Consider the following 18021-nt stretch of genomic DNA (forward strand, 5'->3'; position numbering starts at 1 on the left):
ATGGTAGCGTATTTCATGTTTGTAACAGATTGCACAGCTTTGAGATCATTGCTGAACAGGAAGACTCCCAACAGACATATGCTGAGGTGGCAGATTGCTATTCAGGAATACAGAGGCAATATGACCATAATCAACAGAGATGGGAATCTTCACAAGAATGCTGATGGACTTAGCAGATGGGCTTTGCCAAATGATCCAAGTAACCCTGCTTATGACCCAGAAGACAAAGATGATGATAGGTTCCCCATCATGGGCATCCATGTCTCGATTTTCAAGAATGAGCTCTTTGACTCAATGAGAGAAGGTTACCAACAATATAAGAACACTGTTATCTTGTAGGAGCTTTTGCTGAAAGATGCCAAAGATTTCCAAGTGAAATAATCTCTGCAGGATCCTTGGAGAAAGTTATATGATAAAGGGAGATTCTTTCCATTTGATGGTCTCATTTACTTCAGAGAAAAACACAATTCTGTCCTAGCTCTAGCTGAGAAAGACATCATTAACACCATCTTGCATGAATGCCATGACCGTGTCTACTCTGGTCATCTTTCTGAAGACAGGACCTTAGAGAAAGTGGCTGATACTGCCTGGTGGGCTAATTGGAGACAAGATACTGGTGAATAGCATTCTTGTGACAGATGCCAGAAAGCCAACAAGGCTTCAGGAAAGAGATTTGGACTACTCATGAAGATAGAAGAACCTTCTAAACCGTGGGATGTGATAAACACGGATTGGGTAACTCCCTTATCTCCTGGAGGAGCTGCTAGTTTTAATTGGCTGGTTCATATTGGGGTCAACCGGGAGGGACTCCTCCCAATCGACTGCTTTATGTGACTGTTGACCGGGAGGAGTCCCTCCCGGTTGACCACAATATAAACCTGTTGACCGGGAGAGTCCCTCCCGGTTGTGTGGGTTGCTTTTTTTGTGTTGTTGACCAGGACGCGCGTGAAGGTATGCCCTTCTCAATCAGGGGGGATTCCTCCTAGTCAACACAAGTGCGTATTCTTGCCGACATAGGGGGCATTCTCTGGCATTCTCCCCAGGGGCTCCTTGACAAGCCAGTATGGATTTATATGGATTTGTATGGATGACCAGTCAGCACCAGTACTGTGCAGGTGTTGAGGTGTATGGCTCAGGACCCACTTAGCACATGCAAATACTGTGCTAAGTCCAAAGCTGAGCTACAGATCTTTTTTTGACGCTGAGCTAACCTGTGATTAAACTTGGAATGACCATGGATGTACTTGAAGTTTCAACCTGGAATGCGCATGTCAACTTACCGCACTTTCTCAAGTTTTTTTCATAGTGTATGGAAATTTATGAACATTCTGGTGCCAATATCATGAAATATTCACCATTCCTGGTGGAGATACAGTGGCAGAAACAGAAATAAAAACCCAATTTGGTGATATTCTGGGACACATGAGACTGTAGCTGCCACATTTTGGGATTTTCATGGGCAAGAGCTGACCCGAATTAATTTCTCAAAATCTCTTATTATAATTGTATCAATATCATGAAATCATTCCCATTGCAAGTTGAGATACAGTGGCAGAAACACCAAAAAATACCCAATTAGGCAATACTTTGAGACTAATCAGACTATAGCAGCTCCTTTTTGGGATTTCACCTGGAATGTGCATGTCAACTGACAGCACTTTCTCAAGTTTTTTTCATAGTGCTGGTATCCCAAGAATCATCATCTCTGACAGAGATCCCAAATTCACATCTGAATTCTGGACTGGCTTGCATAGTATGCTACAAACAAAACTCTCCTTTTCTACTGTTTACCACTGCCAGACTGATGGTCTAGCTGAAAGGATGATCCAAACCCTTGAAGATATGATTAGGAGGTTTTGTGCCTATGGACTGGAATTCAAAGACAATGATGGATACACTCATGAATGCTTCTACCAATTCTTGAGCTAGCTTACTGCACCAGTATACAGACCATTCCTGGTGAAAGTGTTACATGGAAAGAATGCTGTAGAGGTGATACTGACTGAAGAGTTCAGCAGAAAACATCCTAAATTCCCTGTCAGTCTAGTGAAACCATGGAAAGACACCAATCCAGATGAGTTCCCCCTAAGACAGAAGGTTAAAGTTGTCATTCACCCTATGGAGAAGACCCCCCAGGGTAAAGTCATACAGAATATTCTCAGAGAGAAAAGATTGAGAGTAGAGAACAGAGATGTCATGATGTACTTAGCTAGATACAAAGGTATGAGTGCTGATCATGATGAGTGGCTCCTTGAGAAGGACATTCCAGACTCTACTACCCTTCTCAGGAAGTTCAGAAGTGAGAAGAGGTCTGCCCCATTGGTTTAATTCCCTTCAGAAATCTAACCTTTTTGGCGGTAGGGAATGTCAGCCTTAGAGTCAGTGTAGCTGACCTAAAGTCTGCCTTTTCTACCTTTTTACATATGAATTGCCTCATATATTTTCCATCTCAACAGATATCCTCGTTTTGACTTCATATTCTACTTCCCCATGCAATTCCAACCCGTTACAACCCACCATTTCTTTGTCACTCTACTCCTTCCCTGAGCTCTTGAGTTGTGACGTGTTAGCACTACCAGGCGTGCCAAACCACATGTACACATGCAATTACATAAGCAGACTGTGAAAATTTTTGAAGTCAGGATCCCCCTTGCCTGAGGAATATCTCCAGACTTCAGCACACCAGAACCACACCCCAGAGACACCCAGGATCACCACAACAGAGGCCACTTCACTCCCAGTATTACCACAGGATATTGAAAGTAAGTACCCTCTTTCACTGACCTTGTTTATCTCAGAGGAAACTCTGTTGCTCCAGACTCTGCTTCACCTGTTTCTTCCAACTCTTCCAATCTTCAAAGATGAAAAGGTTATCTCTGGTTAAGTCCCACAAAACCAGAGCAGAGTTGTAACCCTACTTCTGAATCCCACCAACGTTTCCTTATTGTGAGTGGAGGCTGTTGCAGTCTCTTGGCCTTGCACAGCTGGCATCCAACTTTTCCAGGTTGAGAATAGCCCAAATTATTAAAAGACTTAAAGTTTAGGCCTGATCTTATATTTTTCTCTCTCAGTTTGTATTTCTTTATCCCAAGAAATACAAACTATTCCCCCTTTTGTTCTTATTTCCTGCTGTCACATAAGAGACACAGGCTCACAATGGCATCCTCAACGTCTTGCAGGCTCGGCATAAGAATTGCATCACGGTCAAGGTTGCAAAATTTCTTTTGATGCAAAAAAAACTCAGCATCTTTTGCAAGGACCAACTTTGCATGCCTTTTCAGAAAACTTTCATCTAACAGGAATAAAGATCAAATTCACTTTTGTTGAACAGCAACAGGCTTCGATTGAAGAGCATCTAAGGGTTTATCAATCAAGTTCCATTGCATTACACTTCTTAGGTAATGAGACAAGTAATGAGAAATCAATTCCAATCAAATGTGGCTGTAGCAAATGTGTTGCTTCCAGGTGATTGCAGCATCTCCATGAATTGCTCTATCTTTCTTTGGGAGGAGGTCACAATGAATCTACAACCAGAGGAAATAAATACCAAGCTTTTACATTAGACATGAAAGTAATCAGAGCCAAAAGAACAACTGAAAATCTTGATCAGCTTGTCAAGGGACAGAACTGATGTACCGGGTTGGATTTTGTTGGTATTCAAGACCTGAGTAAGAATCTTAGAACGATTGCATCAGATTGAAGGAATTGTCCAAGAAAACTTGTACTGTGACAATACATCAGGGAGCGTTTTGAAGCAGTGGAACGAGCATATTTTGTATTATTTCAACCTGGCTGGACTTCCCCTGTCGCATCCCAACCAAGAGTTCAATTGTCACTTCTTGTGTACATCCATCACCACTGGCGCTCTGGAGATGGGCCAGCTGGTTGTCCCGGAGTTGAAGTAGGTAGATCAAGTCTTTTATGATGAGATGAGATTTACCGGTGTTGATTTTTTTTATAGCGGGATGTTAGGTGATGGATTCAATGCGTTGATATAGGTCTGGTGGAGGAGGTCTTTGTCATGACTCCCATTTTGTCTTTCCTTGTTTGTACGCAGGGTTTGATGGAACAAAACACACTCCTGTTGAAATCCTGTCTTCACACTTGGTGTGGTAAAGTATCTCTTCCGCAATTTTATGAATTGCCTCAAACAATGCAAAAAAGATGAGGTAGGTGGATTATGGTGATCATTCAGCACTGATTCTTTAAATATCCCCTCACCAAAACCAACTGGTATACAGCCCCCTTTTTATTCTTCCAATTCATGGACGCTGCAAAACAAAACCTCTGGCACACTCTATACCATCAACGCGGTTGGATTCCGGGTGGAAATTTGAATATTCACTTTCTGATAATGTAAACACTGTGATGAAGGGCGCAAAATTCTTCAGTGCATATAAATGTTCAACACAAACACCTACATTACCAAGGGTAGAATCCACAACCCTGACGTAGCTGTTCCACAGATTTCCACGATTCCAGAACACTTTTGCCACAAACACACTCCCGGAAGTAAGTGCCTGTTGAACTTCTCTTTCAGTGGTCATGTTGAGATTGCCCTTATGTGTGATGCAGCAGCCAGAGGGAACTTCAATCCTAGGGAGAAAACTGACAGATGGGTGGGAAAGACGTCAGGAGATGAAAATCTGTGTATCTTCTTCCAAGATCATGAGCGGGAAAACTGAGTTGGCTGTCTTGAGTACTACATGGAATTGCGCTGTCTCTGATTCTAATATGTCTTTGACTAATTTTGGACTAGCAACACAGTTTATTATATGTATATCTTGACCAATGGCTATAATTGAGCCGATTTTGGTCAAGGACATGTGGATATTACCAACAATATCAAGCATTGAGTGAGAGGATGTATTGATACTGATTTACTAAAATAAAAGGGTAGATTGGGGATGGTGAATGAGAGGTTGGTGGGGGGCACAATGTTGTGCAGGAACCCATGGGCTCTTATGGTATTTGACTCATTAGACTGGTCCAGCGCACTATGCCTGAGGGACTTGATCCCACCCCCAGCCCCTGTCATAGTATGCTGTTCAAAGGGGTGCCACGTGCCACCACCACTTCACAACAAAGGAATTCTGAGCCCAGTTGATGGCATACTTTGGCTATCTCCACACCGGGTGAGGAACAAGCGCAATTGGGGACCAAAACCAGAGTAATCTACCATGATTAGGTACACTGGTACACTGCCTGCATCTATATTTCTGAAAATAACATGGCACAGTATGGTTTGCAGAACAAGGGGGGATTGACAAAATTTGGCCAGTGCCCCACGTGTGATTGTCCACTGGATTGGTTAATTCTGTTTGTTTCTATTTGGTACTCAAGCCTGCAGCTATGTAATGCTGCATGGATTCAGAGTGGTGTAGAGTGGGGAAAGAACTGTGTCACACAAACGTACACGCGTACATTTGTGTGACACAATCTCTACCCTCCAGCAAAACTCGTCCCAACCCAAGCCCTCTGCTCCTTTGCCAATTGCGGGTTTGCACACCCATCCAACATGGCTTCTTGACCATGATTTCAGGGGAACCATTATGCTATTGAGGTTAGCTCTTACACTCCCAGATCATATTGCACCTTGAAGTCTTGATGCGGAGTAGTGTAACACCGCTCTCAGAGATCCTTCATGGGTAGTTCAAACTTACACACCTGCATCCGTTTCTCAAGAATAGCTGTTTACTTGTGTCCACTCATGCATATTGAAATCACCCACACCCTCAGTCTGTTTCTATCTTCTTTCATTGGGTTTTTGGTTGGCTGTCTCCCTTCCCTTCTCCCATGTTCAAGTTTGGCTTCTTGTGACTTTCATCTCCCATGGAAAACACACCACAAAATCCCAACAAAAGTTTGCCTTGGCAGACCTCATCACCAACTGGTCTGGATTTATTTTCACGCAGCTGTGCAAAATGAGGTTTGCCAACATCCATGTCTTTTCCACTTGTACTTGGCTGTGACTGATGAACCACCAGAACTGCAGATTTGCTTTATTGTGCTTCTGCTTTAACCTTGTGCCCACCCACACTCCCACATGACTTGTACTGTGGGTGATAAAACCTGTAGCTGATAAGCCCTGGAGAACTCATTCACTACTCCACACATCACAAATGTATCACCCACATCCATGCCAGAATCAGCTGGCAGGCCCTGTTCTCAAAAAAAGTCCTTGGTGTGTTCATATACCATACAGGAGACCCCTGCGGATCCAATCAGAACTGATGTAATCCTTACCACCAGTTGTTTTTCCAGATAATATTGTCTCACAATCCAGATTTGACACCTATGTTTCTTTGAAACCACACATGAAAAAACCATCACCATCACTGGTTCTGGATGCACAAAACCCCAAAGTCCCACCTGCCATCACACTTACTCCAGCATTTTCAAGAGCCAAAACTTACCAATCCACTACCAAGATTTGGATATCTCTTCCCTACCAAGTGTGCTATGAATGATAGGGTTGTGGATTGGCTCCATCTATGCAAGCACTTGGGTGAAACACACCCCTCCACCAAATAATTCAAGGCAAACATAAGTGGAATCTAATATTAGGTGTTGTATTTCTTACACTTCCCTGTGATTGGTGAGTCCTAGTAGATGTCCCAGAGATTGTCAGAGGTAGATCAGAACATGAAAACACTGACATGCAGGTTGTATGGTACATTAGGGGGTTTCAAAGTAGACTTGCGCATGCATGCAGGTCACTTTGCATAACCCAGTTTTGTGGGGAGACTGCAAGTCAACGTTCAACATTTGAGTTGAATGCTGGCTTGCCTTGCCTTGCAAGTGGCATGCGCGGGTCCACTTTGAATCCCGCTATTTTTTACCCCAGCTGGAGTGATTGTTGTGTGGTGTGGAGCTTTGGTTGATTGGGATCACCAATTATATATGTGTTGGCGCAGCACCGTGTTCCTTAATGTCACACAAGAAAACTGCACAAAAGTCCAAACTCAGAGCTCTGATGCTGTGGCAGTTTGCATTTCTCTCCACCAGGCACTCCTACCTCTCTCATTTGCCCCTCACATCATTTGTCAAACTGTTTCACGATGTCTTACCACGGTTGGGGCCAACCATTCAATCAAGGTATGTTTTCTTCAATTGATCTGATATCAGACCACCCTCCTGTTTCATTCCCATCACTGGCATTCAAACTGTTGATCGTAAACACAAACAAACAATTAGGTGGTCTCAGCGATTGCATGGAAGAGAATCAACGCTGCGCTGCGGGTCAGCAACATCTCCATGAGCCCACGGGCTTAGGTATGTCTCACATCGCCCAATATTGCCCCATTTGTCCGTTTTAAGATGCCTCTGATGATTCTTTTCTTTCCCTGGCTGCCACCTGGCTATCTACACATTCATATTGTCTAAACAATCAATTGATGAACTTGCTAACCTACCTCTGCGCTGCGAAAGCCTACAGAGCCTTGACTAACCTGTCCCCACTATTGCCGAATGCACCGCTGCCGCACGCAAATGATTGTTTTGGGTTGCTCAACACCGTTGAAGGCATACATCCCATGGTAAGAGTACACCTCTGTACCTTCCAGTATTCCCGATTGGCTCCTCAGCCAATTGGCAATGCGTTCCACTATCCAAACATATTCAAAAGCTTTCTACAATAACTGACACAACTCCCTTTATTCTTGCTTCTCCACAGCCAAGAAACAATACAAATTGAATCGCTCATCCTCCTGTCCGTGATTGGATTGATCTGCTCCCCCCTTGGGTTCCACACAACCCACAACCGGCCGATCAGCTTCAACAACCCGCTCTTCAGCCATCTGCTTGATTTGGTTTAACCGACCAATTCATACATGGAACACCCGGCTTGCAGTCATTGCAGCCGGCCTATCACAATTGCATAACGCTTCAAAATCAACAAAATCATCCCTTCCCTTTGCATTCAGCATCAAGGGTAGTGACCATGCCTCAATCCTTTGATTCCAATAGGAATCAAACATTCCCTCATCGCCTCAACAGTCCTGAAGCCTTCCCAGCCGGCATCGGCCGCCCTCACATGCTTTCTGCCTGCCCACCAACAAACCACACGACTGACCAAGCGTATTCCCACAGCTGTGATCATCAAGACCATCAACTGCTTGGCCATCAAACCCAGACAAGCTCACCTTCCTCCCTCTTATGCTCTGGGCTGGGATGCCGGTGAATAGAAGGAAAAAAGAGTGTAAGATTTCAATCAACAGAGAGCTGAGAAGGAAAAAAGAAGAAGAAGAAACAAGACTAGAAAGAAGAAAAGGAAACATCACAGTGCTTACCTGGGATGCCGGTGAATAGAAGGCAAAAAGAGTGAAGAAAAGAAAGTTCACCAGCACCACAGGGAGAAGGCTTTTACAGAAACAGAGAAACGGTATACAAGCATGATCTAAATAAATATGCTAATAGTGAAATATAAACATGATCCACAACAATGCCTCACCAGCGTAATCACAGCTGTAGGTTCTTTCATCATCGAACAATTCCCTTCCACCCTTGACAAACCTTTCCAAACCCCACTTCATGACTGTCTTTTCCTTGAGTGATTGACTGATGGCCTTGTAATTTTGATTGATCTCATTTCCCAAAGCCAATGGCCCTTCACATCAATTTCATCCATTCCCCAGCCGTCCTGTCTCAGGAAGGCCAGGTACTCCATCCCATCCATCTGGTGAGCAAACATCACCTGCCTCATTGCGCTCAAATAATAGAGCCTAACCTTCTGAACACCTCCCTCCTCACCATTGGTTAAATTTCCTCTGTGCCAGCCGTCATCCCACGCATCAACTCATCTCCGGTCAATCGTCCTGGCAATCCTGTCAAAATCCTTCACATGATTCGCGAAACAACACAAATGATGGAAGAAACCCCAACTATCATTTTCCTCCCTTGTCAATCCTATCCTACTTCATCCCTCAATCTCCTCCCAACACTCCTCTTGAGTCCTGGGGGCAAGCATCATTTGCACCCGGCTCTTCCATTCCCTTTCTTCTCATCTGCCGGAGGGGTTCCGGGGGCAAGCATCATTTGCACCCAGCTCTTCCTTCCCTTTTGTTCTCATCCTGCACCGCAAGGACAGCCTGCTTTCTGCAAATTTACCACGATTCCATTTTTGTCCATGTCATCTGAAGAACTTCAAGGTTGGGAGAAACTTGTCTGTTTCTTCCTTGATCAAAATCAGTATGTCGGGCGAGTCCAGAACAACGGTCCTCTCATGGGCGGGTGGATGTGGGGATGCAGTTGGAGGAAAGAAGGATTTAGGTGATTCTGTTCTTTGGGATGTCTTGCCGCAATGATGAGGAAGACACTATATAACGCTGAGGATGAGGCTGCTGCATATCCAGAAGCTCACAAATGGATTGCTACACACCTTCAACAACTGGCTCCTTGGGCATTCAAGGAATATCGCGAAGCTGTCATAATTGGTAACCTGCCTTCCATGGCGCATATGGAGTATTTAACGGACCCCACCAGGACAGCGACGTCAACACCTGGACGCTAGTATGCTGGATTCCAATCTTCAACCCAACCCCCCAGAACTCCAATGAAGATGATCCCATTTTGGCCAACAACGGCTTCAATATGCTGGGCGGTCAGTTTAATTTTTGTGACTTCCAGGTCTATATTGAGATGAACCAGGTTGTGGGTGTCACAATGTGTGTCTTCAGGTCTTGCCAAGATACACATCAGACTTTGGATGGTGCTTCTCCTTCTGATAAGTACAGCAGGATTGGTTTCTCCTGCCAGATGTCTGAAAAGATGTCAAACACAGTGGTTGCTTATATTCAATCCACTAGCAAGATAGCTGGCAGATAGAAGATGCTGAAGACATATTGCAAAACAGGACAAAAAGAAAAAAACTAAAAGATGAATGACATATTTACTTTAGTCTTTGTTCTTTCTCTTGATTGCTGGTTTTTCTCTTTAAATCTCTCTTGGCCTTCTTCACTTCTTGCCCTGTGCTCTTCTTATTTTTCCCTTGTGTTTTTCCTCTGTTGCCCATGAGTGTTTTTCAATGTCTCCAGTGGTTTAAAACCAGTATTCCAACTTTCAACCTTAACTAGAGTACTTGATATCTCATTTCTGACTCTGTTTTCCGTGTATGTCAGTTCATTTACCACTTTTGCACAGCTGCTTGCACAAAATGTAGCCCTTGTGTTAGTACTTTGACCAACATACAACACAAATTTTGAACTACTCAAACTGTACTTTCAGGATGCCCAACTATCACATTTTGAAACAAAACTTTGTTCTCAAAGATCACTCAAAAGGTCAGGTGTTTAAATGCTTGCAGATATCTTCATGCAGAGCAGTGGCAAACATCAGATTTAAATACATATCACATTTCCAAGTTCTCTTGTGCCACTGGGACTGAATTTGAAGTATTTGAGAAACAACCATAAAAGCAGCTGAAATCCCTGCCTTTCTTGACATATTGAGCTCTTCCTTTCATGTTGGTGGTGAGATTTCCTTCTACAGATCAGTGCAGGTGGTGGGGAATATTTTGTGGAGACCCCAAGAAGTTGCATCCCATAAAACTCTCTATTGATACAGTCTTGGTAAGGAATTAATTTGTACTTCTTGGTTTTCTTTTGAAAAACAATTGTACTGGTGATTAATATGCATCCATTACAAATTTACATACCAAGTTATTGATGAGTGTGTTGAAACTTGAGTGATTAAAAATAGATTATAATCAATTTTTACAATAGGGGGTATCAAATATGACCAAATCCACCATTATGTAATTGAATGGTTTGAAAAAACCCATCATTTTTAAAACATGCTTGTCCTTCTTCTACCCCATTTTTATGATCCACTGGTGAACAATTTCATTTTTGGCTAATTGACTGGTTTCTAATTGTGGATTTCTCATATTTGATACCCGTTCAGTGAGTTAAATTTATAATGAAATGTCTGGTCTGAAGCATTACCAATTACCTAGGTTCACGTTGGGCTTTGACCAGCAAGATTTTAATTAGAATCATACGTGTTTAATGTCAGCTCTTGCTGAAAGTCGGACTCACACGGCCATTTTTAAGCTTTTTAAGCTTACTTTTTTATCAATCAGCAACACCAATTTTAGTTGGGGGCATGAAATGCCCCAACGTGAACCAGGCTAATATGTAACAAATTCTGGGGTGATGCTGCTTCATAATTTCATTAGTGGAAGCTGTATTGGTTTGTGCCTTGTTTGAGCAGTAGGAAGGTCTTCATGATCCAGGTAACACAGCCAAAAAATGATCTCAAATATTATAATTGTGTGGACATACCTCTTCTTCATTACAACCTATTTTTTTGTTTGTTTAACCGATTGAAATATGTTAAGGCCAGCAGGGTAAAAAGGATTTTTATAACCTGTATAAGACTTTTGATTCTGCCAATTTGCCCAAATTGCTTGGCATGATAGTTGTACATGAATTCTAAAAGAGTTTCAAGCCTCTAGTCAAGTTATAGTTGGTTTCAAGTTGACTCCAACCCATTTCCAACATGAGTTAAGCTCAATTGAGCATCATCTCAACATAAATTCATCATGAATTCAGCATGTCTTGAGGTTAATGTTTCAGGATACTAACAGGGTTCTTGAACAATATTGTGCAATGGCACCTGCACGCAAGTGCCAAGCAAGCTCCCATGGCGGTACTTATGATATTAGGGGGATTCAAAGTTGGCCATGCAAGAATTGCATGCACTGTTGCAAGTTGGTGTTCAAGGCTTTTATTGAACACCAATTTTCTCAAAAAAACATTCAAGCAGGCTTAGGGAGTGTAGTACAGTGTGGCTTGCATGCAATTTTGCAACTTGGTGTTCAAGAATGAACTTGAACACCAAATTGCAAAAGTGCATGCAAGTTGCATCTGGCCAACTTTGAAACCCATTTATGCTGATGCGGAGGATCACGCTGTAGCCATCCAACAGGATGGTGCTACAGTTGTACTGTCAAATTACACGTAATTCAAAAGTACAACTGCGGCAATCCGCATTGCCAAGGCAAAAGGGGGCCTTGAAAAAGTAAGGTTATGCCGCAGTCGTACTGTGAAATTATGTGTAATTCAACAGTACGACTGCGGCGCTTGTTTTCTGCTCCACAACAGGGGACAAACTGGACAACTGGGGTTTCAGGCCAAGGCCCACTCCTCCCTGGCCTCCTGGCTCTTGAATACATCAGGTCCACTTGATCAATGTATATTACCTTCTACAGCCTTTCTGAGCACCGCAGAGCGCCATCTGCACTTGGTTGTTTCAGATTCCCAATCAACCAACTGGGTGGCAGTGAAACTGCATCATAATAAAACTCCTGGGGCTGTCCCATTGGGTGATGTGAGAGATCATGAGACCTCTTCTGGTGTTTCATGTTCAAGACACTGACTGAATTCCCATTGGGCAAGACATCATTCACCTCAAATTCAACAACCCTGCAGAGTTTGCAGATTGATCTTGTTTTCTCTGTCATCTTTCAACAATGCCTGCATCAGATAATATTAACAGCAACATTCCAACTTCACCTGTCCTCATACCAAGGCACAATCAAGCTGAACATGAATTCTCCATTCAACAAATTGTACCAAATCCTCAAGTTCTGGGCCAGTTTGTTTCTAACAACACCATTGCCAATTATATGACTTTAAGTATCAATCAAGATATCACCTCATGAAGAAATCCAATGTCCAGTGGTCACTTCAATCAATGAAACCCAGACATCCCTTGAACAAGCAGAACATGTGATTGATCCATGCAATCCTGACAAACTTCAACCATGAACTGGCTCTCTTTGTCAACCAAACTAAATGGACAGATATGAAATCTGAAGAAATAGCTGATATTTGATTCTTAACTCCCCCACTTGTTCAACTTGGTCAATTCATACTCAAATGAATGGCTCCTTCCTTGATGGCATTATGAAGGGATTTGGATGGAGAAAGGGGTATGAAAATACTGAAAATGCTGGTAAGTACCCACAATCATTAGTTATCATATTATTTTCCAGAAGAATCATTAATTTTTGCTTATTCATACCAAACACCTACTTAAAAGCTGAAGAAGATTCTGCGGTGGAAGGAACTTTTGCTGAGACTACCAAGGGTTGAGTCAATAATAGCTAGCCGATTTCAGAAACTTGCTCCTGGTCTATTCCTTCAAACTGTTGAGAAGATGAAATCCGCCAACCTTCCAGGATTTGCCACTCCAGACAATAAGAATCAAATCCAACAGCTTTTGCCTCAAATCTGACTGCAAAATGCGGTGAATTTTACAACCAGGCACACATTGACAATGATGTTGGCTCAATCTCATATGGCGGCTGGTGTGGAATAGAGGAGGCTTCTGGTAATCCTGCAACAGCTGATGATGGCTATGATATTGAATATGGCCAATTTTTTCTCCCAGGAATATCAACTGTGGTGGATCTTAATGCAGTTGATGTTTGGACTGATATGTTCTGGGCCTCAAATCTCCTCTACCATCAAACAGTCTAATCAATGAGACCTCCCAAGAGTCCATTCACCCGTTTTGCCTTCTCAGCTCAGATCAGTAAGCCTTTTTATGATGGATGTTTGGCAGCACTCACACAATCCAACCTCATTTTTGGTGGATTTCAAAGGCGAGATGAGCAAGTGCGACTTTCACTTTCTGGCCATGGTAAGATGAATAATTCAGTGACCTCTCAACACTTCATTATGATTATCCCATTGCAGTTTGAATTGTTCTTGAAATTGACCCATCATCTCTGTCAACTACCCTTTGGGAAAAACCAGGCAACAAATCCAAAAATGACTCTGATTCTGAAACCTCTGATTCAAGTGAACTCACGGATTTGGATGATCAAGATGAAACATCAAATGCATCAGCAGATCAGTTCCTCAAAGAGATGATGGCCACACAAAAGCAACTAGAGATGGTCTCAAACAAAAAGAACCTTCTGCAAGAGGTTTGCGATCACACTGCAAAAGCAATTGAGGCCATTGATAGAATCTCAAAAGGCAAGTTCATCAAGCTATGATTTGGTCCTTGTTTTCAGACTCTGATGAACTTATTTTCTCACACTCAGATGTCACTGCTGGAAAAACTTTGCCTGATGATCTTCAAGTGAAGTTGAGCAAACCAAATCTGCTTGGGAAGCGGAGGAAATTGTAAAACCATCAAAAAACTGTCATCAATCAGCTTCTCAAGATGATTCAAATCACACAGACCATTATTCCAAAAGCATCAAACACAAGTCACAAAATCAAAAGGGTGTTCAAAAGCCACACAATATCAAACTCATCCAAAAAACACCAATCACAAGTAGCTTTCCAATTCAATTCAGAAAACACATTTCTTCTGAACACCAAAAAAAATCAACAAACAGACCTGAATGTTGGAAATTCTGCATTCCAAGAAATGCCCACCACTCAACTGATCATATTGCAATACAGAGATGAGCTTGCCCCAATATATCAGATTTATGCAAGTTCCCTAGGCTATGATGGCTACCAAATGGCACTCAATTCTATTGAGCAGTTACCCTGCTTGTACTAATTGAAACCTCTGGATATGTACAGTAATACACTTTCATCAAGAATCAAAATCAACCATGTTGAAGCTACTACCAAATCATGGATTAAGAAATTGAGAAAAGAGGGTAAGCAGCATTTCCTAGAAGTATGAATGATATTAACTAATGAAGATTTATTTTGAATCATCAGGCCCAGATGTTCTTTCACCTCACTTACATGAACCATTCTACAAACCAGACATCTGGAGATTTCCGCAGGAAGGCCAGAAAGATCTGGCCTAAACCAACCATGATATGAATCAGAACTTTGGGCAATTTTCTATCTTTTCTGTCACCCCTCTGAATCCATGCAGTTGAAGTGAGCTTCACTTCCCTTTCAACCAGTCTCACTTGTCTCACAGGAAATCAACTCTCTCCCAGTTTACATTGCACCAGAAGACACGGCAAATTCCCTCAAACATGAAATTTCAATCATCAAATATTTCATTCAATGCCTCACCAATCCCCAAACTACCTCCACAATCACAAATGTTTCTCAGAGCACCGCCAAAGCCAAAGACATCAAAATCAGTTTCTCATCATTGTACAAGTTGGTACAGATCATTCATGAGATGCTGCTTGCATATGCCATTCTCAAAGCTCGCTGTAAAATTCATCAAGCTGAACAGGTGCCAGAAGTTGATTTAGAACAATGGTCTAAGCTCCCATCTGATTGTACTTCAAGACCCTTCTTTCTCCTACTCACTGCCTTCTGTGTGGCTGGGGTTTTGGGTCTTCTACTCAATCCCTCCAACCGCAGAATTGTCCCATCATCCAAGGCTTTTTTATTTTATTCTGTAGTTGCAAAGGTGAACTCACTCCAGCCTCCTTCCACCAATGAAGTTGTTGAACCAGTTTGGCAGAGAACAAATGCCTATATCTGCTCTGTCATAACTTCTGCTTTCTTTTCCCCAGCTGGTTTCAACCCTGTCCATGTTTCTCGTTGTGAACTAGCCAAGTACTTTGTCCTAGACTTTAGTGAACATTAGCTCAACTCCCATCCTGGAGGACAAAGAATATTGAATGTTCCCAAGTGCTCAGACTGCCAAGTCACCACTTTGGAAAAAAATTGATCAGAAATTTTGTTATTCCATGTTTTCAAGGTATTACATAGTCATCCCTTCATTTATGCCAATTACATATTTATGAAGATTCCTTTGCTCGTGCGCCCATGACCATCCTGCGCGCAGAAAAAGACTATGAACCAGTCCCTAACAAATCTCCCAGTGGACGCGGGCCAACAATGGATCAATCAGCAGAATTGGTGCTGAAGGCTTCCAGATGATTGTGAACTTCACAGGGCAGCTGGGATTATTGATCTTTGAGGTGGCTCTGGGCTTCCGAGTGGGCCAGACAGCTGAAGCACGCCCCTCTCACCTTGGCATCCCCTCCTTGAAGGATCAAACCATCCGCCTGCCCCCAGACAAGCCCCACTCCCAGCGCAAAAAGCCTCCAGCCACCAAACTTGTTATCCAATTTGACCTGCTCTCCATCCACCAACTTTGGTTGGCCCTCAACTCCGAGTTTGATGTCCAGAGCTGTCTGCTCAACTACAAGCCTTCCGGTCCACCACTGCCCATCCTGTTCCATCATCCCCAGAAAACCAACCCCTCATCTGAGGTATGTGTTTTTCCCTTTTTGACCCGGTGCTCTTTGAGATCTGATGCTTTTTTTTTGTAGGAATTGTCAGCCACTGTGCTTGAGATCCCCCGCAAGTCCGCCTACTACGCACACCCAAGCTTGCCCTGCTCCACCAGACCATCCTCTCCACACCACCACCACCACCAGCCGTCCCCAAGACCCAGAGCCAGCCACAGAAGAGCAGCAGGACGGGCCCCGCGGCCCTCCTTGCCAGCCTCATCTCCAATTACCTTGTCCAACCCCAGGACCTACCCGCACATGATGGCCAGTCTGGGAGCCATGCCAACCTCAACCTGGGTCTCCAGCCGCTGCTAGACTGTTTAGGCAAGGAAATCACAGAGCTAGCGGTTGCACTCCAACAAGTCTGCACGCCCACACTTTCTCTTTCTCTGTCTCTCAAAACTCACCGTCAGCTCTTTTCTTCTTGCACAAACGCTTGAGCGCGCAACAAAGACCTTTGACCTGTCAACCTGCATTGCCCTGAGCAACGCACCCAGCGTGCTTGACATCCTGTCCACCCTCTTCCTCTGGCTCAAGCCCCGGACCATCCTCATGCCTGTCCAGGGCCTCTGGGACCACTGGATCACCATCCGCAATAACCTCTCACAGATCACCGCTAGTGGGCCCGATGGCAACAAGGCTGGCAGCGGCAGCGGGTTTGAGAACTTTGGCGGACTCTTGGGCTGGATCCAAGGCATTGTAGGCAGGTTCAGTGTAAGACCCTCCCACCTAGCTTTTCTTCTTCTTCATCTTTGCCTTTAGTTGATGAACATGCAATCATCACACAATTGATGTCCAATCTAGACTACCATTTGGGCACAAAGACGGTTTCACACTACACTACCTGATGAACCCATCAATGGCGTACCTAATAAGCAAGCTGCCCGAGACGCACAAGAGCACGTTGCAGGTCTGGTTCAAAGCCTTGTACTGCTCCTCAGGCATCCCCAACGCCCTCCTCAGCACCACCAACCCCCGCATCTTCTTTGCCATTGCTCCCAGCCTCTTCAAACAGTCATTCAATGCCCTCAACGTCTGCCTCATCAACCTCCAGACTTTCAGAGACGGCCTCAGCTACTTTGAACATAAACTGCTCATTTCTTGGGCTGCTGTTGGTGTGCTCGACAAACTCTCCAGGCTTGGGTTTGTCTCCCCCCGCAACAAACACACACATATACTCATCTCCACAAACTCACCCCCTTTTTTTCTTCTTGTGGCTTGCATATCCAGCCCGATCTCCTCCACCTTGTATCCAACCAACCTGCTTGAGATCCTGAAAGCAATTCTGCTCTTGGATGCAATCAGGGCAACGGCGCTGCAACTTGTAGCCACGCACTTGCAGAGCGTAGTCTGTGCGTTCGCCAAGGGCACCTGGCGGATGCTGGCGGCTCCTTTAAGATTGGGTGCAGACCTGAACTGGCGGGTGCAGCTAGAAGTGGATGCAATCAAGCAACGGTTGATGGTCTTGCTGGCCGCGGAGACGTTAGCCCCGGCGAGCTGCACTCTTCACGACCAAATCTCCAGAAAATGAGTGGTGCAAACCTCCCTATAAAGATTCTGCTCAACCTAATGGTCAATCACTCCAGCGTCCGGCTTGGGCCGTGTTGTGTATGGACTGCTGAATTGGCCCGCTTCCTGAAAGCTCCCGCCATTGACGTGAGTCCTGTCATCTTCCAAAACCAATCTACAAAGTGAAGGTTTTTCTTTTTTGGTAGGTGTTTGAGCCACCACCACCACCAACAATGTCAATCAATCCAGTAACAAGACCAGCTGTTGTCCTTGTCCGTCCTTTTCTCCCACCTAAATCAACATAAGCTACACCAAGGAAACCTTGATCT

General features: G+C 43.8%; 1 protein-coding gene across 1 annotated transcript in view; it reads left to right on the top strand.

Moving 5' to 3' along the window:
- The window catches only part of PtA15_14A320 (uncharacterized protein), a gene marked incomplete at both ends in the record, with an annotated part of 122160 nt that extends 104446 nt beyond the window's left edge, over positions 1–17714 (top strand). The window contains 6 exons of the mRNA XM_053163024.1: positions 15843–16162; positions 16223–16257; positions 16398–16545; positions 16637–16890; positions 17060–17326; positions 17414–17714. Of these exons, the coding sequence (XP_053026991.1) occupies positions 15843–16162; positions 16223–16257; positions 16398–16545; positions 16637–16890; positions 17060–17326; positions 17414–17714 (1325 nt within the window). The remainder of the gene's footprint in view (positions 1–15842; positions 16163–16222; positions 16258–16397; positions 16546–16636; positions 16891–17059; positions 17327–17413) is intronic.
- Between the last annotated feature and the right edge of the window lie 307 nt (positions 17715–18021).

This window comes from Puccinia triticina, chromosome 14A (genome assembly GCF_026914185.1).
Source record: "Puccinia triticina chromosome 14A, complete sequence".
In the NCBI taxonomy this organism is placed as follows: Eukaryota; Fungi; Basidiomycota; class Pucciniomycetes; order Pucciniales; family Pucciniaceae; genus Puccinia; species Puccinia triticina.